This window comes from Chiloscyllium punctatum, chromosome 1 (genome assembly GCF_047496795.1).
Source record: "Chiloscyllium punctatum isolate Juve2018m chromosome 1, sChiPun1.3, whole genome shotgun sequence".
NCBI lineage: Eukaryota > Metazoa > Chordata > Chondrichthyes > Orectolobiformes > Hemiscylliidae > Chiloscyllium > Chiloscyllium punctatum.
In genome coordinates, this window is record NC_092739.1 from 144,119,371 (window position 1) to 144,147,013 (window position 27,643).

Sequence of the window (27,643 nt, forward strand, 5' to 3'; positions counted from 1 at the left end):
ATCCATGCCCCTCATGATTTTATAAAGCTCTAAAAAGTTATCCATCAGCCTCCAACACTCCAGGGAAAACAGCCCTAGCCTATTCAACCTCTCCCTATAGCTCAAATCCTCCAACCCTGCCAACATCTTTTCTGAACCCTTTCAAGTTTCACAACATCTTTCCGATAGGAAGGAGACCAGAATTGCATGCAATAATCCAACAGTGGCCTAACTAATGGCGCAACATGACCTCCCAACTCCTGTACTCAATACTCTGACCAAAATAGGAAAGCATACCAAACACCTTCTTCACTATCCTATTCATCTGCGTCTCCATTTTCAAAGGAGCTTTGAACCTGCACTCCAAGGTCTCTTTGTTCAGCAACACTCCCTAGGACCTTACCATTAAGTGTATAAGTCCTGCTAAGATTTGCTTTCCCAAAATGCAGCTCCTCGCATTTATGTAAATTAAACTCCATCTGCCACTTCTCAGCCCATTGGCCCATCTGATCAAGATCTCATTGTACACTGAGGTAACCTTCTTCGCTGTCCACTACACCTCCAATTTTGGTGTCATCTGCAAACTTACTAACTATAACTGTTATGCTCACATCCAAATAATTTATATAAATGACAAGAAGTAGTGGCACTCCACTGGTAACAGACCTCCAGTCTGAAAAACAACCCTCCACCACCACCCTCTGTCTTCTATCTTTGAGCCAGTTCTGTATCCCATTTCTTTTTAGCCACATTAATTATTCTGTACTGGATTCTCCAATTGCACCTGGCTCAGGCAATAGTCCAGATATTATTATACTTTTTGTCCTGCTTTTTAATTTAGAACCTAACTCCTGATATTTTTTATCAGGATTGCCTCCCTATTCCAGTGTTGTTTATTCAAGCATTCAGGATGGTAATAGCATGTACCCTCTTCCTTTCCAAATTCCACCTGAGCTACCATGAGATATTTTACACTGGCATTGGGTTGGCAATGTATTCTTTGAGATTCTCAATCATCTGGTTCATAGTTCCTTCAAAGTAGAGTCACAGCTAGATAGGAAAGTGAAGAAGGTGTTTGGTGTGCTTTCCTTTATTTGTCAGAGCATTGAGTACAGGAGTTGGGAGGTCATGTTGTGGCTGTACAGGACATAGGTTTGGTCACTTTTGGAATGTTATGTGCCATTTTGGTCTCCATCCTTTTGGAAAGATGTTGTGAAACTTGAAAGGGTTCAGAAAAGATTTACCAGGATGTTGCCAGGGTTGGATAATTTGAGCTACAGGGAGAGGCTGAGTAGGCTGGGGCTGTTTTCACTGGAGTGTCGGAGGCTGAGGGGTGACCTTATAGAGGTTTATAAATTCATGAGGAGCATGGAAAGGGTAAATAGACAAGGTCTTTTCCTTGGGGTGGGGGCATCCAGAACTAGAGGGCATGGGTTTAGGGTGAGAAGGGAAAAATTTAAAAGGGACCTAAGGGGCAATTTTTTCACTCAGAGGGTTGTGTGTGAATGGAAGGAAAGCTTTAGAGAGATATGAACCAAGTGCTGGCAAATGAGACTAGATTAGGTTAGGATATTTGATCGGTATGGACAAGTTGGACTGAAGGACCTGTTTCCATGCTGTACATCTCTGACTCTAATGTTCTTTAGAGAAGGGAACTGTCATTCTTACCTGATATGGCCTACATGTGACTCTAGACATGTAGTTGACTCATAACTACCCTCTAGATAATTAGGTATGGGCAATAAATGCTGGCAATAAATTCCCATGAATGAATTTTGTTTTAAAAAGTGACAATAGGATTAAGGTAATACAGAAATAAGTGCAGGATTGCCACATTGACTAAGTAATTAAGAAAGTCCTCTCAATTGTAATTAAAATGGGAAGTACTGTTACAGAGTCTTAGAGTAATAGAGATGTACAGGACAGAATTGAGATATGCAAGACAATCTTTTGTATTTAAAGAAAGTAGAATGAGGAAATTGAAATATGATTAAAATGAGCTGAAGAACAGGCCAAAATGTACTGATTGTAATTATTATCCCCTATACGAAATTTGGTCAAAGGTAAAATAATGTTGTTTAAGTAGATCAATGGTTTGCATATGAATAGAATGTCTCCATCATTATTTCCTCTTGTATATCAGGTTGCGTTTCTTGATACTTATGATGAAAGTGGCTAAATGTGAGATGTAAATGATTTTGGGAAAACTCTATTGCACTAAAGTCTGATGAACATGGCTGTTTTCTCCTTTCTTACCAGTCATTTACTATGATTGAACAGTCCTCAGGTTTTGCATCAGAAATGAATCATGTTGCTTAGATCCTGAACACAGCTCCTTTTGCTTTCAGGCGGGATACAAAAAAAAACTTTGGAAGAAACGGCCTGCGAGAAAACGTAGACTCCGACAACATGTCTTCTGCAACAAGACCCAAAGCAAAATGCTAGACAAAATGACAACGGATTTCTGGAAAAGGCGGAACTGGTATGTGAATGACCCATACCAAATGTACCATGATCGAACAAACCTAAAGGTTTAAAGATTTGTGATGGTTCTGGCAAAAGTTATAGTCGTTCTGTATTAGTCCAGAAGCTAACGAAACACCCTTTGTTCAGAATATGTTTGGAATTTAATACTGAACTAACTTTATACAGAATACGCCAACTGATTGGATGTTAGAAGGCCAGGTGACAGAAGAAATAATGCAGGCAAATTCCTATAATGTACGTCTGTATTTGTTGGTGTTCCATAATAAAGCTTCCATTCCATGTAAGTCTGAGTAATATAATTTAATATTTTTTGATAGCAATTTTGTTTTTGGAACAGCACTGAGTTTCCAGGTTTCATGTTTACTTGCAGTCTCTGACAAAGGTGACAGATTTTGTCAGCTCTTACCAGTGATCCTCTTAACAGTGGCACAAAAAGAGGAACTAAAAATTCATGACCAACTGTGCCTTTAGCAGTCTAGGCTTTAAACACAGGAACTTCTCATCATATTTCTTTGTCTCCTCTAAGACTTCTTGGACAAAACTATTGTTGGCCCATCCTAACTGCTCCTCCTTTGGCCAGTGTTAATTTTTTTTGTCTGATCATATTTCTTTGGAAGAGAAGATCTTGTGGCATAGCAGCATCCTAGACTCTGAGGCAGAAGTTGTGGTTCAAATCCCACTCCAGGATTAATACCCAAGGAATGTGCACTGATAAGATGGCTAGATAGGTTAAGTATCAACTTGTACCTCCTTCCTACACATGCCAGTGACGGGGTTGCAAGAGTGTAAGAGTTTCCTGGTCAGCCGTGATGGAAAGCAGTTGGAATCTCTGCCATTACTATCCATGTCTGTAGGCTGCAACATGCTTGTAAAGTGCATGTTGCCATAGCAACATAGGGTGGAGCAGGGTAATTGGCTTCGTTCACTCGTTGGCCATTGTGGATCATGCGAATATCAACAGTATACTGTTTGATCCCATTGCAGCTGGAGTGGATTGTCTTTGGGTGGAGAAACTGAGATGATATGGAGCACCTTGGGATAGTTTGCTTTTTATAAAATGCAAGCGCATTTGTTAAAGGTGCTATACAAGTCAGAACAATTGACTTTTAATTTCTCCCTCCCCTTCCTAGGAAAATATTGTATTTCTGTACTTAGGCAGACCTTGAAATACTCAGTCCAGGCAGTATGCGAACCCATGACTTTGGTCTAGTCAATTGTGCAGAGTAATCTACCAAACTACGCTTTAAAAGATAGTCATTGTCTTTTGGGAATGTGTTCCCAAAGCATGAAGCTGCAATCATTCTTGTTATAATCTTTTTCAGTCTTTTATTACAATGGCAAGAGTTCTGTGACAAATGTACATAAGACAACAATCCTTTAATTCATGCAGCACTCTGAATGCAACCAGTGTAATAGCAACAACACATTCTCTATATACAGTTAACTGTTGTAGTCAGGGAACACAAAAGTGAATGAATACAACTGTAAAGTGCTCTGGCCTGCCAGATCTGCAGTTATATGCTGCAAATTTAAAGAAACAAAGATTATGCATACCAGAAGAGGGAATGGGGGAATAGAGGAATACAGTAGAAATTAAGACAATCACTATCGATCCTTATTAGGCCTACCTTTTGTTTTAAGGTATTAAAACCAGTGCATCTTGCAAACAAATTATTTTAAATATATGCTGATGAGAAGTACAATTATATATTTCAACATGTATATTGTTCTTGTACAGATGCACAGTGTTGTATAGCATAGACTGCATTAATAGAATTGTTACAAAAACATGAAATTCTTTTTACATTCGCACTCAATGTGTCTATATGTGAACAAGCTAGCACAGTGATTTTGTACTTGGAGGTAAGGCTGCACATGTCCAAATTGACCCCTACTGCAGTGCAAGATAAGATTAGTAGTTGTGTGCTCAACACTTAACACCAGTGTATAGTTTTTAGCCTATCTATTTATTTTTGTTTTTTTTTAATTGTCCAGCCTATCACCGGAAGAATGTTAGCATCACACAAAGACAATATTCCTCATAGCCAGTGTTAACACCTGTAATTTCAAATGATGAGGTAAATTATAGTTACAACTATATCGTGTTTATGGTTGACACGAGTCTCCAGGGTTCACTAGAAGCTTGGCAATGTGCCATAGTAAAATGTGCCACAGTGTACAACCATATTGTTGGACTAAGTCAAGTACCTTCTAGAATCTTCCAAGACAAAAGCAGGCCATTTTTGTAACAAATGCCTGCACTAGTTCTGTGAAAGCCATATACCATTAATCCCATTTACATGGTCTTCTGTTTGCAGTCTGCAAGTATTTTCATTTTCAAGTATTTTTCTCATTACTTACAAAAATCTTTTGTGGAATCTACTTTTGCCATGTTTATAAGCAATACATTCCAGATCATTTACTTGCAATATAAGATTCACTTTTATAAAATCAAAATGAGTTCTGGAGAAAATAATTCTGGTGAATACAATGAAAACGATGATGTTTTTTGTTCTTCATAACAGCTTGAAATTATTTAGAGCATTTAATTTAGGGAAACATGTCCCAAGGTTCAGGGGGAGTGGGGGAGGTGTGTGTGGGGAGGACGGTGAGGGACGAGAGAGAGGGAATGTGAAGGACAGTGGGGGGGACGGGGGTATAGAGGGAGTATGAAGGACGGGTGAGGAGAGGAATAGAGGGAGTGTGTGAGGGACGGGTGAGGGGGGGAATAGAAGGAGTGTGAGGGACAGGTGAGGAGGGGATAAAGGGAGTGTGAGGGGGGGGAATAGAGGGAGTGTGAGGGATGGTGGGGAGTGAAGGACGCTGATTCGAGAGTGAATTTCCACTTAAAGGATGTCAAGAGGCAGAGTGTGGATTACATATGGGATTCTGAGCATATAACTGAAGGGATAGGCCCCACTAATAGACAGCTCAGGTGGAGGGGGTGGGGGTGTAGAATGCAGAAAGGCTTGGAAAGTCAGAAGAATAGAGACAATGAGTTGGAGGCAGTTACAGAAATAAAGGGCAAAGCCATGGAGGGATTTTAAACAATGTCAAGTTTTAAATTAAAGCGGTTGCTAAGAATCTGTCCAGTCCTTGAGCAAACAAAAGTCGACCAAATTCTGAAATATCTTTTGCACTGTGGTTTAAAACTCCATCTATTAATTGTCTTTTGATTTCAGACAATGTTGTTCTGACACTTTGAAGGGCATTGCATGTTTTGATATTTACATATTGCAGACCATAAGCTGTGCAGTTTCGTCTGATGTAGCTTAGCAGTAGCAAGTTCAATCTGTAGTACAAAATTGTTACTCGCAATCAAAATCAGAATAATGAGGAAACCTGAGCCATTTCAGCCTTGCTCACAAATCGATCACTATTCAGACTATCTATCAAGGAGAAAAAACAATTCCTATCACATGAACCAGCTAGATTCCAAGTGCCTGCAACACTCTTTGCAATTTCATTTTGTGTTAAGTACACTTGTTACAGGAAACTTTCTGACATCAATTGAATCCCCCACCCCCACGCAGCCCAGTCAGAATTTCACTTGGTGTTCTGATAAATTCAGTGATTCAGCTCTTGTAAATCATTACATAGTTATTGCATATTGACACAAAATCCCTCTGAAAGCAAAGTAGAATTGAGCACAACATTTTATTTCCAGTTTAATTTGCTGGATTTTTTTTGTATTTATTCATTCGGGAGATGTGGGCATTTCTGGCTGGTCAGCATTTATTACCCGTCCCTAATTGCCCTTGAGGAAGTGGTGGTGAGCTGCCTCCTTGAACCACTGCATTGCTGTGGGTTCACCCACAATGCCATTAGGGAGCAAATTCCATGGTTTTGATCCAGCAACACTGAAGGAACGGCAATATATTTACAAGTCAGGATGGTGAGTGACTTGGAGGGGAACTTGCAGGTTGTTCTCATATACCTGCTGCCCTTGTCCTTCGAGATGTAAGTGGATTTGGGTTTGGAAGATGCTTTCTAAGGATCTTTGGTAAATTTCTGCAGCGCATCTTGTAGATAATACATTGCTACTACTGAATGTCAGTGGTGGAAAGAGTGGATGTTTGTGGATGTGGGCTGCTTTGTCCTGGATGGTGTCAACTGCTTGGTCTTGTTGGAGCTGCACCCATCCAGGTAAATGGGGGCTATTATATCACACTCCTGACTTCAGCCTTGTAGATGGTGGATAGGCTTTGGAGATTCAGGAAGTAAGTAACTCACTGCAGTATTCCTTACCTCTGACCTCTTGTAGCCCACTGTGTTTATATGGCAAGTCCAGTAGTTTCTGGACCTGGTAATTCCCTGTAACAAGGTATTGATTGTAGGAGATTGAGTAATGGTAAGAGGATCAAGGGCTGACAGTATCAAGGGACGGTGGTTCGATTGTCTCTTTCTGGAAATTATCATTGTGTGATGCGAATGTTACTTGCCACTTGTCAGCCCGAGCCTGGATATTGTCCAGATTTTGTTGTATCTGAATATGGACTGCATCAGTATCTGAGGAGTCACAAATGGTGCTGACTATTCAGCAATCATCAGCGATTCCCACTTCTGACTTATGATAAAGCAGTTGAGAATGTTTGTGCCAAGGACACTACCCTGAGGAACTCCTGCTGAAATGACTGATCTCCAACAACCAGGTATTACTCCAACCAGCAGCAAGTTTGCTCCCGATACCCATTAATTCCAGTTTTGCCAGGGCTCCTTGATGCCTCTTTTCAGTCAAATGTCAAGGGCTGTCACTCTCACCTCACCTCTGAAATTCAGCTCTTTTGTCCATGTTTGAACCAAAGCTGTAATGAGGTCAGGAGCTGAGCAGCCCTGGCAGAACCAAAACTGGGCCACACTGAGCAGGTTATTGCTGAGTAGGTGCTGCTTGGTTGTGCTGTTGATAACAGCTTCCATTACTTTACTGATGCTCAAGATCAAACTGATGGGGTGGCAATTGGCTGGGTTGGATTTGTCCTGCTTTTTTTTTTGTACAAAATTATCTGGACAATTTTCTACAATGTTGGTTAGATGTCAGTGTTGTACTGGAACAGCTTGACGAGGGGAGCGGCAAGTTCTGGAGCACAAGTCTTCAGTACTATTGCTTAAATGTTGTCAGAGCCCAAAGCCTTTGCAGCATCCAATGCCTCCAACCATTTTTTGATGTCACATGGAGTGAATCAAATTGACTGAAGACTATTTATTTTAAATAAATAGTCAACCTTGAAATCAACCTGTTCAAGGATGTTATAACACACCTCTGGTGTAGGTAGGACTTGGGCTAGAGGTACTGACACTACCACTGCTAGAAGAGTCCTGACTGAAGACCAGTAACTGCGATGCTGGGGGTCACAAGAGGAAGCCTAGATGGATCATCCTCTTGGCATTTCTGGCTGAAAATTGCTGCGAATGCTTCAGCCTTATCGTTTGCACTGATGGATTGGGCTGTCTCATCATTGAGGATAGGGATGTTGTGTAACCTTCTCCTTGAATGAGTTGTTTAATTGTCCACAACCTGTGGCAGGACTGCAGAAGTTAGATCTGATCTGTTGGCTATGAGATCACAACTCAGTCTATCACTCACTGCTTATGCTGTTTGGCACACAAGTAGTTCTGTTTATCACTTCACCAGGCTGATACCACATTTTTACATCTGTCTGGTGCTGCTCCTGGCCTGGTCTCCTGCACTCTGTGTTGAACCAGGGTTGCTCTCCTGGGCTTGATGGTAATGGTTGAGTGGGGGACATGCTGGTTCATGACGTTGTAGATTGTGGTGGAATACCATGAACATAGATAATATTATTGAATTAGTAATCCACAGAGAAATTGAATTCGTTTCATTTTAAAATTTGAAAATAGAATCTGGTATCAGTAAAATGATCATGGAGTTGTTGAATTGTTGTAAAAGCCCAAACCTCTAGTCTTGTAGGGAAGGAAACTTTTGTGTTTACTTTGTCTGGTGATTTTCATCCATTAAAAATGTCATTTTAAATCCTAACTTTGAAAAGATAGTGTAACGTATTCTTGATTAATTCTATTATACCTCATGTTAAGCTTACAATTTTAAAAACAGAAGGAGTCTATTTTTATCTCATCACATGACTGTGCAATTGTTTGATTTACACTGGAGCTAGCAACTGTGGTTCATACCTGCTATTCTACCATACGCTTCCTAGAAGTTGTTTAACATTTTGACAATGTAGCTTGTAAAATTGCAATTTCAGACCCATCTTCTGTGTTCACGTTATCCAGTATCAGCATCTTTGATCTAATCTGGCATCAAATGAAGGATAGTGGGATTACTTATTGCCCCATTAGCAGAATTCTGCTACTTCCAGCAATAACCCAATGGACCAAAATGCAGAGTTAGGGAGCAATGGAATCTAATGTCCATTATATGAAAAAGAGTGCAACAACAAACAATTTAACATTGCAGAAGACCCTGCCAGATCTGTCTGGGAGTTCAAGTAGATTAGATTAGATTCCCTATAGTGTGGAAACAGGCCCTTCGGCCCAACCAGTCCACACCACCCCTCTGAAGAGTAACCCACCCAGACCAATTTCCCTCTGACTAACGCAACTAACACAATGGACAATTTAGCATGGCCAATTCACCTAATCCGCACATCTTTGGACTGTGGGAGGAAACCGGAGGAAACCCACGCAGACATGGGGAGAATGTGCAAACTCCACACAGACAGTCACCTGAGGCTAGAATCGAACCTGGGACTCTGGTGCTGTGAGGCAGCAGTGCTAACCACTGAGCCACCGTGCCGCCCCATTAAATTAGATTCCCTATAGTGTGGAAACAGGCCTTTTGGCCCAACCAGTCCACACCACCCCTCTGAAGAGTAACCCACCCAGACCCATTTCCCTCTGACTAAGTGACCTAATACTATGAGCAATTTAGCATGACCAATTCACCTTATCTGCACATCTTTGGTCTGTGGGAGGAAACCGGAGCACCCGGAGGAAATCCACGCAGACACAGGGAGAATGTGCAAACTCCACACAGACAGTCTACACAGGTATCTACTAAATTTGTCACCGTGTTTTATAGGTGAGCTTGGCAGCCATCTGAAATTAGTTACAGACCTTATTTTAATGGTGACATGAGGTTGTGGTGCTTACTGGATTTAAGTTTTTTGTTTTCTCAAGTTTGAAACTTGTGATAATTAAGATCTAATTTGGATTTTCGTATCTTTTGGAGCCCTTAGGATCCCTTCCTAAGGGCTAAATTCCTTCTAAAGAAAAGGTTTCAGAATTTATTAGATTTTTTTTGAGTTGGACAGAGCAGGATCACTCTGTAACATTATAGGCCACTACAGATTCACACACTGTCTCTCTGACCTACACACTCACTCTCTTACCCTTGCTCCTGGGCTTTGGCAAGTTTTTGAAATTCCCAAGCACCTGATAGGTGTCTACAGCTCAATTTATATATTCTGATGAGGACAGAGGATAATCTGTAAACCTTTTGGCCTCTCTATTCTACCATACCATCTGAGCTTGGGACACAGGAATTTAAATGCCAGTAGCCTGATAAAGGCCTGGTCTGCTGGGAAAAGGGAAGTTGGAGTCATAATGAGATTATCAATCCACTGTACTGTTTAAAATCCAGTAAATCTCCAATAAATCTAGTTTATTCAGACAAGCTTTAGAAAAGATCTGTAAGACACATTGTGGATGCATAAGTATGAAATGATTTTTAAATATGAAAGGTGATGTTTTATGACATTTCTGGCTAAAATACACATTTCTTCGGCACATTTCATTTTCCAAACTAATTCTACTTGCATGCATTCAGCCTTATCACCTTCTAAAGTTATTTTCCAGATTGTTTGCTCTGTTCACAAGAACAAAATCCTGACCATTGTGTCTTACTCAATGACTTAAAACATGTTAAGAAGCATTAAGTTATCCCAATAGAAATAAGCAAGACTTCCTTGCACTCATTAGTATTCACCAGAAGCAAAGAAATTATCACTACTGAACAGCCGCTCCCCGTGGTATTTGGGTGGAAAGTTACAAACACCAAAATTCAGTTGAACAATTCCAAAAAGGGACAATGTTTAGTGAGTTATTTTGAGAGTCCCTACATAGGGTTAAGAGAACGTCCCCCGTCCCAAATGGTGTCACGAGCTAACTTTTTTTAAAAAAAAATTCATTTATGCATTGTGGGCATTGCTGGCTAGGTCAACATTTATTGTCCATCTCCAAGTAGTATCCTTCAATGCCAGTTAAGGATAGACAATAAATGCTGTTTTATTGAATTTATAATGCAGTTTCTGCTTCATTCCTTACCATTTAAGCAATATTGCCCCTTAGTGGCTCAAAATGATTGACATATGGTTCTACTATATTGGCAGTGTTAGTTGGAAAAACTAACTCAGTTAAGGGGGTCAGCAGCACTGGACAAAATAATTCAACAAGTACATTCTGGGAATACAAGCCTGAAGCTACATCTTTATGCTTCCAGTCATCTCTTCTACTCTCTTCAGCCTTAGTTTCAGACATTCACCTAGGTTTCCCAATTTGGAAAAAAACCCAGCAATGTTAAAAGTCATGCAGATTTCAGTTAGCAACAAAAAAGTTTGCTCTGAATATATTTGTTTTCCGTATGCACAAATCAACTGATGTAGAAAGTGATGATTGTAGGTAAGACAAAAGATTCATAGTCTGCAAAGAGTAATTTACGTTCCATACAGTGTTAGGAGTGATATGGTTTTAAGACTTTTGTGCTGGATCATTGCTATAGAATAAACTTGATGCAGTTTCTAATTTGACGTGGATAATAAATATAGATTTGTATCTAAATAGTGCCTTTCATGCCCTCTGTGGGTCTGAAAGAGGTTTACAGTGAACAAAGCGCCCTTTGAAGCGTGTTCACTGTTGTAATGTAAGAAATGCAGCAGCTAATTTGCACACAGCAAGGTCCCTCATACAGCACCCAGTTAGAGTATTTTCAGATATTGATTGAAGGATAAATATTGGCCAGGACACCATGGCAAACATTTCTGCCCTAGCTACTAACCATAGTGTAGGATCTTTTACATCATATCAGAGAGGGCGAGATGAGGTATTAATTTAATGTTTCATTGGAAGACATCAACCTGTCCAAAAGGTAACACTAAATTGCTAAAGTGACTAACTAAGGGATACTAAAGTACACAAGATTCATCACAAGCAAGAAATGCTAGTTAAATAGCAATCTACATATTAAAGGGAATGTCTGTCGACTAAACACATTACCAATCAAGAAACTAGAGACACTAGTATAAATCTTAGCTACTCATTTTCTTTGAGTCACGCAATTGAGTATTTAAAATACATCGATGGAAAACATGCAACATATAAAAGCAGTTTTGTTCAAAGAATTGTTTTAATAATGTCACAATTACTTGGGAGGGTATGCAATCATCAATGCAAACTGGAGCTGTTTTGAAGTTTATTAAATTTAAAGAAGATTTGATAACTTCTCCATGTTCAAAGCTTATGGACTACAGTATATTAAATAAACCATCTGCAACACAATGCCACTACCTGTAGTCTCAAACAATTACAGTCCTCAAGTTCCTAGCCTGCCATAATTTGGGTTTCATCTGTATGGAATCCCGACTGAGACCCTTCCAACAAGGCTTGAACCTGAAAAATAACCTGACTCGGCTTCAAATCAAGTTTTGATACATTCTTAGCCGTCCACCCTTACCCAAACTTTCTTTCCCTTTTAAATCTGGTTCACCTGACATCTCATGAAACATAAAATTAGATTGGGATATCAAAGGCTAACGTACCCGTCACTGTCCTCTGCCACTGGTATTTTACCAGTGTGGTGAACAAACTATCGGGATCCTTCCTGGAGAAGCACCTTGGAGGCAAGCATTGTCTTGAGCCTCCTCCATAGGGTTGACTGCCGTGAAGATTAATCCTGAACACTACTCCAAGCAATGACCCAGAGGAACAAAAAAATCTTTATCGTTTGTACACGTTTGTATGTCAGTTATAGAAATATTGGAAAAGGTCACATGATGAAAACTTTACGAATGTTCTAATCAAAGGTTGACGACTCTTCACTGCAGATTTGCAGTACCAGTGATGACTAGAATCTCTCTCAGTGGCACATATACTCAACCCCCAAAACAGGGTACTCGAAAATTGCAATTGATTTTTCCAAAACCACCTGGGGCAGCCCTACCCACATTTTTCAGCTTGTGAATGGACTGACCACTGCCCTATTAATTCCCACCTTGGGCCTCTGATTCAGAAGATAGAACCTCCAGTAATGCACCATTCACTCATTATTCTAATACAGCATCAGTCTGAATTCTCTGTTCAAGACCCTGATACAGGACATGAATCCACAACCTTCTAACTCAGGCTCAGAAGAACATTGCACGTCATAAAGGAAGAGGGAAGGTAAAGGGAGAGGACGTACATTTTATTGAATAGTCACAAAATTCCAAGGATTATATATTTATTGTTCAATATGCTACTATCATATTAATGAACAAGAATTTGTCAAATTCTTATGTCTATTTCAATAGAGATGCCAACCTGTTTGATATGGAGTTGATGAGACTTTTGTACATAATGGTGTTTGAACTGGTGTTTGAAATGGACTGTGATTATGATACTTCTTCCTTAATTCCTAACAACACTAGTTGACACTAGCAGTATGATTCAAAGTGGCTCTTAAGATATTACAAACATCAGCAAATTTTATACAGAAACTGTCTGATTACAGGGAAATGGTTACAGCAGGACAATCATATTCAGCTCACCCATATTCCTGTAACCACACCTGCTTATTTTCACCAAGAGAAACAAACAGGAAAGTCTGTTGTGGTCATTTTTTGATTTGAAAACAAAGCTATCTACATGGTATTATACATATTCCTGCAGGAATATGAACAATTATAAATATGAAATGTCTGACACTCAAAAATTAGGGATTACCTGCATTATTCCATTACTTTGTTGTTTGTACACTAATGTTCCGATAGCGCCCCCCCCACCCCGTTCAGCTAAACTTTTTAATCATAAACATTGCAAACTCTGATCAGGCCTCAAAAGGAAGGAGTACGTTAAATCTCAAAACTGCAATTGAAAGATGTGGGTCAGTAGAGTTGAAGTACAAATGTGCCATGATGTAACTGAATGTTAGAACAGGCTTGAGTGATTGAATGGCCTAATCCTATGTTCCCAAATTATTTCATTCTTGATTCACTTCTTCCTTGCCATCTCAAAATAAAAATCAATACTTGGCCATGTAATCCTCTTACTAAATGATGAATCCTGACTGCTATTTAGTAAATGTGACGTGAGGGAACACGATAAGAGAGTTGAGAGAGGAAGTCGAGTTGTTAGGTTTCAGAATGAGTTCTGTTGTATGATCATTACCCAGCAGTGAATAGGGAACGCTGTTCCAGGAGTAAACATAAAATCTGCTGTGATTTGTATTTTGGTGCTAATTTAGAGTCTTTACTGTCATTGTCAACAGTACAAGAATCACAAAAGGTTCATCCTGAAAAGAAACATAATCCTGATAGCCTTGTCAGCTTTACTGCCTTAATTTTGTGCACAATGTGCTTATGAGTTTTAATTTAGCCAACAAATACATCTAACTCAACTACAACAGATATACCTGAGCACAATACAGTGGATATACCTGTATACAGTACAAAAGGCATACCTGTGTACAATGCAACAGATACACTGCACACACTTCATAATAGATACCTGTGTATTATGTAACATTTATAAACATGTACATTAGGTCAGACACACTTTTGCACTGCATAATACATGTCTGTCTGCAGTGTAATAGACATATTAATGAACGAGAATTTGTCAAATTCTTCTGTCTATTTCAATAGAGATGCTAACCTGTTTGATATGGAGTTGATGAGACTTTTGTACATAATGGTGTTTGAAATGTTTGAACAAAATAGCATACGTGCCTATATACTGAATTACAGATGTACTTGTGTATGATATAATAGGTAAACCTGCATATAATAGAGCAGATAGCCCTGTGTACATAAATAACTAGCTGAAAGCTCTGAAAACATTTTATCCTAGATTGTTCCGAAGCAAAGGAACTAATTCCAATCGTTCAAGTACTACAGAAGCGCTGGAATGTTCTCACACAAAAAGAAAATGAAAACACGTTGGACTCACAAACGTTTCAATTCAGCCTCACTCTGAACTTTGTTTCATCACGATGTGTAGTGCAAACAAAGAAAAGAAAACATATTTTGATGCAGAATATACTTATAAGTAGGCGCTGAAGGCATCTGTGGAAAATGTGAAGCACTTCCCAGGCAGTGGTTTCTTCATGGTTCCCAGTGTGTCACACATTGCTTGGCTCGTGAAGGCAGGACAGTAAAACTAAAGGTTGAATCCAGGTGACTATATTCTGATGACTCTGGCTTCACTGTCACATGAATTCACTGGTGCAGATTGTGGTACTTCTCTTTCTGGGAGGGGGCTTAGGGTGTCTTGGCTCTACCTACAGAGAACAGTAAAAAATGGAGTTAAGACCACAGACATGGACGGCATAACAGACTCAATGGACTATATGACCCAGACCTGAGCCTCTTTCTTATGATCCTCTGCTCTAAAGTGTTTTATGGAATTATTTTCAATCCACTTGACAAGGAGCAGCCAGTTTCTCAAATTTAGAGGAAACATTTTTGATAAAACCTTCAGGCCAAGGCTTTACCTCTACATTTGGCAGTTTTAGTGCATAATATTGAATTATTATCAAAACAAAATATGAAATAAAGAGATCCACTTGAAAGATGGCCTTTGATTGACTAGATGGTTCATTATTAACCCACTCATGAGGTAACTACACATAGCAGGTCCAGTGTCATACCTCAGAACGTTCCACCTTTTTTCTATGTGGTTTATGGGGGCGTTTGAGCACAGCTCCTGTTATCTCATCATCAGAATCCTCAACTGATTTTTTCATATTTTGCTCGTCATCTGACCTTGGACCCTGATCAATATTGACTTCATCACCTTTTTAGTGTCCAGTTAACCAGCTAAGAGATGAACAAATGTAATGCAAAAATAAAACAAAGAAAATATTTAATAATGATTTTAAGGCTACTTAATGGCTTCTAAGAACAGAAGCCCAGCATGTTCAGTGTTTATGTTGAAAACGCAATTATTGAAAGCTTTTCACATGAAAAGTGATCTATTTCTGAAAATATATTCTAGATAACATAGTGAAGACAAAATTCTAAAATGAATTAAATACTGTAATGCAACGATTTAACGTGGAGTAATTACAAACTTGCCATTGACATGCACAGCCCAAGAACAAATTTTAATTTTTTCAGTGAATCAAAAGGTGACTGAATGAGCTGAAGTAAAATAGGAGGATGCTCATGTGGAGCAAAAATACTGACACAGACCAATTGGACTGAACGATTTGTTCGTACATCATAAACTCTGTGCAATTGTAAATGCAATTTTAATAAAGCTGAATTGCATAATAAAATCTTACAGCCATTTGGCTCATTACATCTGAGCCAATTAAAATCTCAATTAAATCTCCCTTTAACATTTTTTCTACGCCAAGTAAAACAATTCCTTTCTAGTCTCTCCACAAAACTTGAGTTCCACCACCTATGTTATCATTTGAGTAAATCTCCAAATCTCTCTCATGCCTGGTTCGCCCTTGCTGTATCTACTTTCTGCCAATTTTGCAACAGCTCAACAGAACACACTTCCCCTTTAAAGCTGCACTACAACTATTTAGTCTATTTGCACCATTTGCAGGGATGACTGTACATTACACAGGGTCATTATTATGTATGAGCAAATTAAAAGGGGCACCATCACTTTAAAATGGATGTGAGGCAACTGGCAGGAGATGTCTGACATATCAGAGGTATTACAGCTTCAGCCAAGGAATTTATTCAAATGCAGTTATCTTACTGTAAGGGGTAAAGGCACTGTAATCTCACTGACAGACATTGACTAACCCAAAAATTTAAACAAATCAAACACCGGTTTGGTAGCAATTGTAAAATTGAGACAGCTATGAGTGCAATTGCCAGTTTTCAGCAGAAACAGAGAAGACTTTATTCTAATAAAAAACAAAACAATGCAAATGCAGGAAATCTGAACCAAAAACAGAAATTGCTGGAGAAACTCAACAAGTCTGGCAACATCTGCAGAGAAGAAGCAGAGTTAACATTTCGAGTCTAGTTCTGAAGAAGGATCATAGAATACGGAGATATACAGCATGGAAACAACTAATCTGCACAGACCAGACGTCCCAATCTGACCTAGTCCCATTTGCCAGCTTTTGGCCCATATCCCTCTAAACCTCCCTATTCATATACCCATCCAAATGCCTTTTAAATGTTGTAACTGTACCAGCCTCCACCACTTCCTCTGGCAACTCTTTCCATACACACATGATCCGCTGAGTGAAAAAGTTACCCCTCATGTCCCTTTTGAATCTTTCCCCTCTCACCTTAAAGCTATGTCCTCTAGTTTTGGACTACCCTACCCTGGGAAAAAGACCTGGGTCACTTGACTTGAAATATTAACTGACCCTCTCTCCACAGATGAGGTCAGGACCTGCTGAGTTTCTCCCAAGAATTCATCCTGCTTGCATAAGCATCCATGGCAACCCTGAGCACAGGGAAAGCAGCAAGACACACAAGCGCATCTATTCTACAGCATATCTTGAGATAGTGTTGTTGAATCAGTCTGAATAAAATGGAATCTAAATATATCTGGAACATGATTTATTTAAATAACAATTGCACAACCAATGTATTGTTACAGAAAAATGGCTAAAGAAAATCATTGATTAAAAAGCTTGAAGCTATGTTGGATAATTTGCCTCATGTCATGAGCAAGGACAGTAAAACTAAGTTTTTATTTTGGTATTTCATAATCACAGCAATCACTACCACAATGATCGTGCACCAATACCATTCACCAGCACTCCCCAGCAGCTAATAAAGGAACATATCTATTATAGCCAATGGGCAGCCGCATTTTAATTGTTTAATTACTAAAAACAGGTCATGCAGACTGGTAAAACTCACAAAGGTGTTCCAGATTGTTGATGAAGAAATGGAAAAAGAAAGCAAAGATGTAATATGATATGGTTATATTACAGTAAACACTCCACACCCCAGAATGCATTGACTCCTTGCTGCTAGCATTTGCTTCATATTTCTGTTAGCTTGAACGTGTCACTGTTACTCAAGTGTGATTCTGGACGTGGGCTTATTTGTCTTTGCTTAACCCAGGTCTGTATGACACGGGTACCATGCCTTTATAACCTTGGGGTGCCAGAGTTGATTGTGATGCCCAATATGACACCTGGCCTGAGATCAGCTCCCTCAGCACAAGCCAGGCCGAGCAATCTGGGCTCTGTCTCTCCCAGCAATTAATCTGTCCCACCCACTGACAGGCTACATCCCATCAAAGATAAATCTTATGTTAAAAATCATTGTTATCTCATTTAAAAGTACATACTACTTATAATTTTAAAAATCAAAAGAGATGAACAGTGTGTTGAAAGTTCTTTAACATCAAACTAATACTTACCAATAGAAGTGATACCAGTTCTTCAAACCAAAACGCAATTGGAACCCTAATAATTCCAGGGCACCCCTTGATCCCTCTGCATGTTATTACCCATACTGTTGACAATAGTCCAAACTAGTTGACAATAAAATTGTAAAAACACCATTAGATATAGGAGCAGAATTAAGTTGTGTGTGGGGAATGGGCACCGTGGGCCTAACAGAGGCATCCACTGAAAATCATCTCTCTTTAACCTCCTCTTCAGCTTCTTGAACCCAGCCTCCGCTCTCAAGCCCCTTCCTCCTCACTGAGACCCCAGATCGGGACTTAGCTGGAATTCTCAACATGTAGTTCCAGCAATGGCTTCTGGCCCAGATTGTGGTTGCTGACATTACATGGGTCCCAGCCGTCCACTTAACAGGCTGGTCTCTAGGGCAATACCTCCTCCCAGGAAAGAGGGCATTAAATTGTTATGGGCAGCTACGGAGATCTTGCCCCTCACCACCCTCAACATGGCTGACTCCCAACCTATTAGCTGGGAATGGGGCGAGTAGAGGCGATAGCAGTGGAGACTAAATACGAATGGAGTTTTTAATGGAAAGACTGACAATAAGCAAACTCATCAATGTATTTCATTTAATTTAAACAATTATTAACATAAACAGTTGCAACCACAGCAACTCAGCAACTCAGGCACCTGTTAGTAATGGATATTAGTTTGCTCGCTGTGCTGGAAGGTTTAGCAGAAACCTTCCAGCTCAGTAAGCAAACGTACATCCAGAACCTTAACCTGAGCTACAAACCTTCTCAAAACTCACTATCTGTTAGTAATCGTAACACAGGTTTACATTAGTCTATAGGCAAAATGAATGCCTTACACAATTAGTTTCAATCTCTGCTGTTGACGACAGCTGTTAGAACAAACTCATCTCATTCATGCAGATGTAGTTAAAGATTAAGAGCAGATAAATGAACTTTCTCTTTGTGTAATCTTGGAGTTTTTGAGGCCTAGAAGTTAGGTCAGCTCTGCCTGTCCATTGGGCAAGAGATGGGCATTGACGACTCCAATTTGGCCTGTTTTGTTCGTGCAGATTTTATGTCAGATGAGTGCTGCACATCAGCATGGTTAAGATGGCCTGGAGCTCATCTCTAATTAACACCAGGCTCATTCCCAAAAGCCAGGGTTCCAATGCCACTTTCAGGATGTATTCCCATGTGTGACCATAACTCACCACAGCATAAGCTGCGCATCCACTGCCTTTCTCAGACAATGAGCTGAAATTAGGGGTCCTCACAGGGACTGCCAGAGGCTGCTACGTAAAAATAAATTTGAAAAAATGTTTTCCCACTTCATTCATATTGAGCTTGCTGCTGGCCATCAATCACTAATCCCCTCCCACTACTTCCACGTGTCCCCATCTAATCTTGACACACTTTTTACAACCACTTACATTCTATATAGTTCATCTGTGTCAGGTACATGATACTTAATCCCAAACCTGTCCTGCATGGTCCCCTCAACTGTAGGAATGGGAATTCTGACAACTTTCCTACTTTGATTGCTGAGGCCAATTCTCATATCTTAGTTGCTGTCTTAACTTAAATCAGTGAAAGCAGGAGTAACTGGCTTCTGTAACATAACCTTTTCAAATCCTATTATTAATTTAGCTGTTTCTTTCTCTCCTGCAATCTCCACAAATAGCTGAGATTTAAGTTCTCTTCAAGAGTTGAAATGTGTCTGGAGTCCATCGCCATTTCATTTGACAAACTCACAATGACAGTGTCAAAAACAGGGAATGACTGCATTCTGTCCGCACCACAAGAGGGCGTTTCCAAGCACAGCACATCACCCAGGGAACAGGCCAAAGGTTTCTGGAGCTCAGGCAAAAGCAGGATCACTTAAACACATTAAATTCTGCAGAAAGCAGGACGTGGACAACATGCTGGGACTGTGACGTTTATAAGTTGACTCAGCTTACTATATTTAGCACTGTTTGTGCATTAACCTTTGACTAAACATCCTTGCTTTATAAAAACCTGCTCTCTGACAACTTCGACTGTAACTTCAATCCATGAATCCGAGCTCCTACTTCACTGAAAGCGTTTCACTGCTTTTGAAGAAGGCATTGTCAAGAACTATTTTCAGACTCGGACAGAAGGTTGTGATTGACATGCTCCTGTGAGTCATATTGTTAAACTCTTGACATGTAACAGAAGTAGAGTCTGCAAGAGGTCAGTACCACCCAGCGTAAGGAATAGATCTTCCTTCACGACAGTTGCCAGGCTATAAAATCAGTCTGCTGTGAACTGTCAACCTCCCTCTCTGTATATCAGCTGGTAAAAGATGCTTAAGTCTTTTGCCTCAGACACAGGCTTGCGCCAGGCTGTAGGAAGTTTTCTGAAGGACAAGTTCAGAAAGCTCAGATAGTCCAGGAGCAGAGGTCTCACTGACCACCACCATCTCTAGAAGGACAGCAGATACATTGGAACCTCACCCTGCAAGCTGCCCTCCAAGCCACTCACAATCCTGATTTGGAAATGTATTTCTGTACCTTCACTATCACTGACTCCCTCCTCAACATTACTGTGGGTCAACCTACACCAAATGATTTGGATGCGAGCATAAGAGGTATAGTTAGTAAGTTTGCAGATGACACCAAAATTGGAGGTGTAGTGGACAGCGAAGAAGGTTACCCCAGATTACAACAGGATCTTGATCAGATGGGCCAATGGGCTGAGAAATGGCAGATGGAGTTTAATTTAGATAAATGCGAGGTGCCACATTTTGGGAAAGCAAATCTTAGCCGGACTTATACACTTAATGGTAAGGACCTAGGGAGTGTTGCTGAACAAAGAGACCTTGGAGTGCAGGTTCATAGCTTCTTGAAAGTGGAGTCACAGGTAGATAGGATAGTGAAGAAGGCGTTTGGTATGCTTTCCTTTATTGGTCAGAGTTAAAAATCACACAACACCAGGTTATAGTCCAAGAGGTTTAATTGGAAGCACACTAGCTTTCGGAGCGACGCTCCTTCATCAGGTGGTTGTGGAGGGCTCGATCGTAACACAGAATTTATAGCAAAATTTTCCGGTGAGATGTAACTGAAATTATACATTGAAAAACTGATTGTCTGTTAAGCCTTTCATCTGTTAGACTACAGTGATAGTTTCACTTCTTTCATGTGTAAATCACAAAACCCTTTTTTAAAAAGTTGCATTCTCAGGTTAGCTGTTAACAATGGTGATAGCTAGACAATATGTTGAAGGTGTTAGCCCCCTGTGTTCTCTGTCTATGAGCTGATGTTTAGATTGATTCTAGATCGGATTCTAAAAGTGAGATAACAGAGTTTTACTTAAATTTATGCAGTTTTTGAGCTCAGAGTTCTACATGAATGTATGCAGTTTTTGAGCAAAGTGCAATGTAACTCTGCAAGTACAAATTCACCACACAAAATATATGTGTGCATGTGGGTCATTGTCTGTGTGTGTGTGTGTGTGTGTGTGTGTGTGTGTCTGGGGTGGGGGTTGTGAGTGTGAGAATGTGTGTGTGTGTGTAGTGAGTGCAGAGTGTCTTAAGTCTGTGAGGGGGTGCATGTGTGAGTGTGGGAGTGTGTGTGTCTATAATGGTGTGTGTGGGTGTCTGTGTGCGCGCCTGTGTGTACCTGTGTCCATGTGTATGTGAGAGTGTGTGTGTGTAGGAATATCTGTGTGTGTATGTGTGTGTGTGTGTGTGTGTGTAGTGCAACGGTGATCACCTGTAATGTGACATGAACCCAAGGTCCCAATTGAGGCCCTCGCTATGGGTACCGAACTTAGCTATCAGCCTCTGCTCGGCCACTTTCCTCTGCTGCCTGGCCCAAAGTCCACCTTGGAGGATGGTAACCCGAAGGTCTGAGGCTGAATGTCCTGGACCACTGAAGTGTTCCCCAACTGGGCGGGAACCCTCCTGTCTGTTGGTTGTTGTGCGGTGCCCATTCATCCGTTGTCGTAGCCTTTGCTCGGTCAGAGTATTGAGTACAGGAGTTGGGAGGTCATATTGCGGCTGTACAGGAGATTGGTTACACTTTTGGAAAATTGCATGCAATACTGGTCTCCTTCCTATCGGAAGGATGTTGTGAAACTTGAAAGGGTTCAGAAAAGATTTACAAGGATGGTTGCCAGGGTTGGAGGATTTAAACTATAGGGAGAGGCCGAACAGGCTGGGGCTGTTTTCCCTGGAGTGTCAGAAGCTGAGGGGTGACTTTATAGAGGTTTATAAAATCTTGAGGGGCATGGATAAGATAAATGGACAAAGTCTCTTCCCTGGGGTGGGGGAGTCCAGAACTAGAGGGCATAGGTTTAGGGTGAGAGGGGAAAGATATAAAAGGGATCTAAGGGGCAACTTTTTCACTCAGAGGGTGGTACGTGTATGGAATGAGCTGCCAGAGGAAGTGGTGGGGGCTAGTACGATTGCAACATTTAAAAGGCATCTGGATGGGTATATGAATAGGAAGGGTTTAGAGGGATGTGGGTCAAGAGCTGGCAAATAGGACTACATTAGGTTAGGATATCTGGTCAGCATGGACGAGCTGGATTGAAGGGAGTGCTTCCATGCTGAACATCTCTATGACTCTAAACTTCTGAAGACTATCCCACCCAGACCCATTCCCTGACCCTATTACTCTACATTTACCCTGACTAATGCACCTAGCCTACACATCCCTGATCACTGTAGGCAATTTCGCATGGCCAATTCACATCTTTGGACCGTGGGAGGAAACTGGAGCACCTGAAGGAAACCCACACAGAAACAGGAAGAACATGCAAACTTCACACAGACAGTCACTCGAGGCTAGGACTGAAGTCAGGTCCCTGGCTCTGTGAGGAAGCAGTGCTCACCACTGAGACAACGTGCTGCTCTGATTATTAGTAAAATTGGTTCTAATTTACCAATCCATCTTTCAATCCAACCAGTTCCAATATAGTTACAGCTACCACGTTAGTCAGCACAATCCAAAATTCAAACCGAATGAGCCCAGGACGAATTCCATTGCCTCATTCCAAACATCTTAAGTACTTACCTGTTATGAAATTGAATATGATGCCGTTTTTAAAAACTGGGGAAGAAACAGTAAGATCAAAGGAAAAACACATACCAATCAAAATCAAACAATTGGCAGATCAGCAAATGAGAGGGCATGAAAACATGAACAATAAACATTGTGAAGTAGTTGAAACCTTGTCTTTGCCAACGTACTCCTTCAGGAAGTGATTCACGTTCATTCATCTCACTGCTGTATTTTAGTAATCAAACTTCCCATGCTACAATAGTACATACACTTTTACAGTGATATATTGTACTTAGAATCATAGAATCACTACACTGCAGAAAGAGACTATTCAGCCCATCAAGTCTGCACTGATCCTTCTGAAGAGCATCTCACTCAGACCTACTCCCCTGTTTTTACCCTAGCCAGCCCACCTAACCTGCACACTCTTACATTGTCAGAAGAAGCCAAAGCACCCAGAGGAAACTCATGCAGACATGGGGATAGGTGGAGCTAGAGCCCAATGAAAAAGAAGAACAGTTGAACAGACAAAGAAGTGGATAACAATCAGCCTAGAAAAATGAATGGCTGCTAACAGGGACAATAAGTGGCTAACAATAGTTTGTGTACAACAGCAGGCCATGAGATAACAAGGCCTGGTGTGTGAGGCCATGAGATAAGGCCTGGTGTGTGAGGCCATGAGATAAGGCCTGGTGTGTGAGGCCATGAGATAACAAGGCCTGGTGTGTGAGGCCATGAGATAACAAGGCCTGGTGTGTGAGGCCATGAGATAAGGCCTGGTGTGTGAGGCCATGAGATAAGGCCTGGTGTGTGAGGCCATGAGATAAGGCCTGGTGTGTGAGGCCATGAGACAAGGCCTGGTGTGTGAGGCCATGAGATAAGGCCTGGTGTGTGAGGCCATGAGATAACAAGGCCTGGTGTGTGAGGCCATGAGATAAGGCCTGGTGTGTGAGGCCATGAGATAACAAGGCCTGGTGTGTGAGGCCATGAGATAACAAGGCCTGGTGTGTGAGGCCATGAGATAAGGCCTGGTGTGTGAGGCCATGAGATAAGGCCTGGTGTGTGAGGCCATGAGATAACAAGGCCTGGTGTGTGAGGCCATGAGATAAGGCCTGGTGTGTGAGGCCATGAGATAACAAGGCCTGGTGTGTGAGGCCATGAGATAACAAGGCCTGGTGTGTGAGGGTTGGGGTAAGGACATGGGAAAAGGTGTCTCAAGCCCTAAAATTGTTGAATTTTATATTCAGTCCAGAAGGCTCCAGGGTTCCCAAGCAGAAAATGAGGTTTTTATTGTTCCAGCTTGTGCTGAGCTTTGCTGGAGCACTGCAGCAAGCCTGAGACTGTCATGTTGGTCAGGGAACAGGGTGATGCAGAAACACAGCTCTACAGCCTTCTGATTATCATCAATTCTTGGTCTAACCAACTGTTGTTCTCTCATTTTGGGTTCTATCTCCACCTATTGTTTACTCCTTACCCAATTCACTCATCCTATCTTAAAAATGCTTAAAAAATGTTTTCCTCGCTACCATCAGTTCTGAAGAAGGGCCACTGGACCCGAAACTTTAACTCTTTTCTCTCTCTCTCTCTCCACTGACTGCTGAGTTTTCCAGCAATTTCTGTTCTTGTTGGCAATATTTTCATGATCATCAGTAGATTCTTAATTTCAGAGTTAAATCTGAATTGAATTCAAATTCCACCTTCTGTCATGGCAGGATTCAAACACGGGTCAAACATTAACTAAGGTTCTGGATTAATAGTTCCAGCGATAATACCACTGGAACATTGCTTCCACAAATTATTTTCTTTAAAGCTGAACATTGTTCCCCTGCTGATCCCAAGCGTGGAATGCTATGACAATAAGTGACTCGGTAATGTGGGATGCATTTGTTCCTTTAGGACTTGGCCGTCGGGAAGAGATGAGGCACAATGGTAATGTCCCCAGACTAGTAATCCAGAAGCTCAGACTAATGCTCAGGAGACATGGTTTATGGAAGCCTGTGGAAGTTAAATTCAACAACTAAAAGACCTGGAAATGAAAGCCAACCTCAACACTGGGGACTAAGGGCTTATGCCCAAAATGTTGATTCTCCTGCTCTTTGGATGCTGCCTGGCCTGCTGTGTTTTTCCAGCACCACACTTTTTGACTATGAAAAATATTGTTGATTGTCATTAAAACCTCGTCTGATTAACTAATGTCCTTTAGGAAGGAAATTTGCTGTCCTGACTTGGTTTGACCAACATGTGAATCCAGATCTACAGAAATATGAAACAAAATCAGTAATTGCCTCTGAAGAAAGGTCACTGGACCTGAAACATCAACTTTGCTTCCTCTGCACAGCTGCTGCCAGACCCGCTGAGTATTTCCAGCAATTTCTGGTTTTGAACATCTGCAGTTCTCTGGGGCTTCTTGTCTCCAGCAATACATTTGGTAGTTAACTGTCCTCTGGAATGAGCTAGGCAAAAGTGAGCACTGCAGATGCTGGAGATTAGAATCAAGATTAGAGTGGTGCTGGAAAAGTACAGCAGGTCAGGCAGCATCCGAGAAACAGGAAAATCGACGTTTCGGGCCAAAGCCTGATGAAGGGCTTTTGCCCGAAATGTCGATTTTCCTGCTCCTCGGATGCTGCCTGACCTGCTGTGCTTTTCCAGCACCACTTTAATCTGTCCTCTGGAATGGCCTTGCAAGTCATTCAATAGAAGGGCAATTGGGGATGGGAAATAAATACTGACCTTGTCACTTCCAATCATTTCCTTTAATATAAAGCATATTGACACAAAGAAGAGTGTGGAGGGACAGCCATTCCCTATCAGGGAGAAAATCTAGATGAGCTGGTGTAGGAGGAGCAATGAAAAAAAGTCAAGTTCAAATTCAGTAAGGAATGGAGGAGGGGGTCTCCTACATCCATGGCTGGGCTTGCCTATGTAACTCCTCCATATCGGCTAGGTAGTGATTGTAACTAGGTCAGCCAGGTGGACATCATAAAATATGAATTTCCTGAGGGGGCTGTTAACCTGATCCAATCAGGGAGCCTGACTGACAGATATAAACAGGAATGTTTTGATGTGAAGGGCAGTACTTGTCACTGGCCACTCGGGTGTTTCCTATCTTCCTGGTGGTGGAAATTGAATAAAGATTTGTACACCTTGTGTCTCTCGCTGTGTCTCACACCTGCACACACACACACACCATGGGTGCTGGGGAAAAAATAAGCACTACCAAACAAAAAAGAACAAAAAACCAGGAGTGTTTTAAAAAAAAAGGAATGTCAGTATGCCATCCACAGCACTGTCACATCGGGCAGGCACCGGTGCGGGCTGCCCTAGAGGTGGCTGGAAGGTGCAAAGGGCGGTTAGGGAAGGCGGAAGGTGGGTAGGCCGTCCTGACCGCTGTCGTCCTCGGGGGTGTAAAGCAGGACGGGCTGTCCTAGAGGTGGCCAGAAGATGTGTCAGGGCAGACCGAGGGCCGGAAGGGGCATAGGGGCGGGCTGCCTTAGAGTGGCTGGAAATTGGGAGGGATGAGGGCTTGCTGGGTTTCTGGGGGGGTCTGTATTTTATGCACTGTTTTTTCTGTAATCAAATTGTCTTATTCATTTGATATTGTTTTGTGACTGAAACTGGGATTTGAGGTTTGTCCTCATTTCCCTGAAAACTGGTTGAACAGTAGGGTTTGGGGCCTGGTTTTGCCATTCCCCTCCCATGTAAAACTGCTGTTTCTCTGTATACAGCTGTTAATGTTAACTATTTTGTAAACTGTATTGTTTATTAAAATAAAATTTTAGGTAAAGGAGTGTCAGAGATCCTGTTCAGTCTGAGAGCTGGCTCTGAGCTAGCTGTGTCAGTGTCATGTACTATGCACGTGTAAATACAGGGTGACTTGGTGATGGGATACTGGCCTTTGTTGACGCCTACTCAGTGCAAATCTGTTTCTCTTGTTTTGCAGCATGTTATCCATATCTATACATTGGCAAAAAATTAAAAGCCCAGAACCGAAGAACACTATTCTACATCTCATCAACATTAGAAAACAGTGCCATAGCTGCCCATAAATCAAAGGGAGATTGAGTAACCTGGGGATGGTAGAATTACAAGTGGGATCCTGAAATAGTATAGCTATTAATAAAGTCCTGCACTGAGGGGAACACTGCTCTAAAAGCACAGCATTTAGCCATGCCCTTGGATGTTTATTGCAGTGACATAATTAAAGAGTTATCCTTGGACAAACAAAACATTCTTCCCCACCTTTATGTAGCATTGCACCATTTTTTGCTTCTAAACTCCAACAGGCATACCCTAAGTTTTCTTGGAAATAACCAGTCGCTCCACAATTCAATGAGGTGATTCCCATCCCGAGATTGGAATGAAGGTATAAGGCCAGGAGACAATAGATCTCTGCAGCTGTTTCTTGATGAATCAGAGGCAGAGGAGACAGAACTCTTCACCCACAGCCAGCTGGAATCATCTTAGTTTTTAACCTACAGTTAAGGGAGAGTATGGCAAGAATGTCTCAGGCATAAATGCCTCTATCTCTATCTCTCTCTCTCTCTCTCTCACATGCTTCATCTATCCCC

At 41.2% G+C, this 27,643-nt stretch overlaps 2 protein-coding genes across 9 annotated transcripts in view; one reads left to right on the top strand and one right to left on the bottom strand.

The window, feature by feature from the left end:
* mrpl35 (mitochondrial ribosomal protein L35) overlaps positions 1-27,643 on the top strand; it is a 72,407-nt gene that overhangs the window by 12,519 nt on the left and 32,245 nt on the right. For 2 of the 5 annotated variants that reach the window (XM_072576409.1, XM_072576417.1), the window contains exon 4: positions 2,328-2,461. In XM_072576409.1, the coding sequence (XP_072432510.1) occupies positions 2,328-2,461 (134 nt within the window). Of the gene's footprint in view, positions 1-2,327; positions 2,751-14,547; positions 14,669-24,971; positions 25,556-27,643 lie in introns of those variants that run through there. The other 3 variants (XM_072576400.1, XM_072576425.1, XM_072576390.1) reach the window with 3 other exon arrangements.
* LOC140480850 (receptor expression-enhancing protein 1-like) overlaps positions 3,767-27,643 on the bottom strand; it is an 88,180-nt gene continuing 64,303 nt past the window's right edge. Inside the window, exons 7-9 of one of the 4 annotated variants that reach the window (XM_072576350.1) lie at positions 23,088-23,123; positions 15,347-15,492; positions 3,767-14,977 (exon numbers count right to left, since the gene is read on the bottom strand). In XM_072576350.1, coding sequence (XP_072432451.1) covers positions 14,906-14,977; positions 15,347-15,492; positions 23,088-23,123 — 254 coding nt within the window. In that variant the 3' untranslated portion in view covers positions 3,767-14,905. The remainder of the gene's footprint in view (positions 14,978-15,346; positions 15,493-23,087; positions 23,124-27,643) is intronic. The other 3 variants (XM_072576359.1, XM_072576367.1, XM_072576376.1) reach the window with 3 other exon arrangements.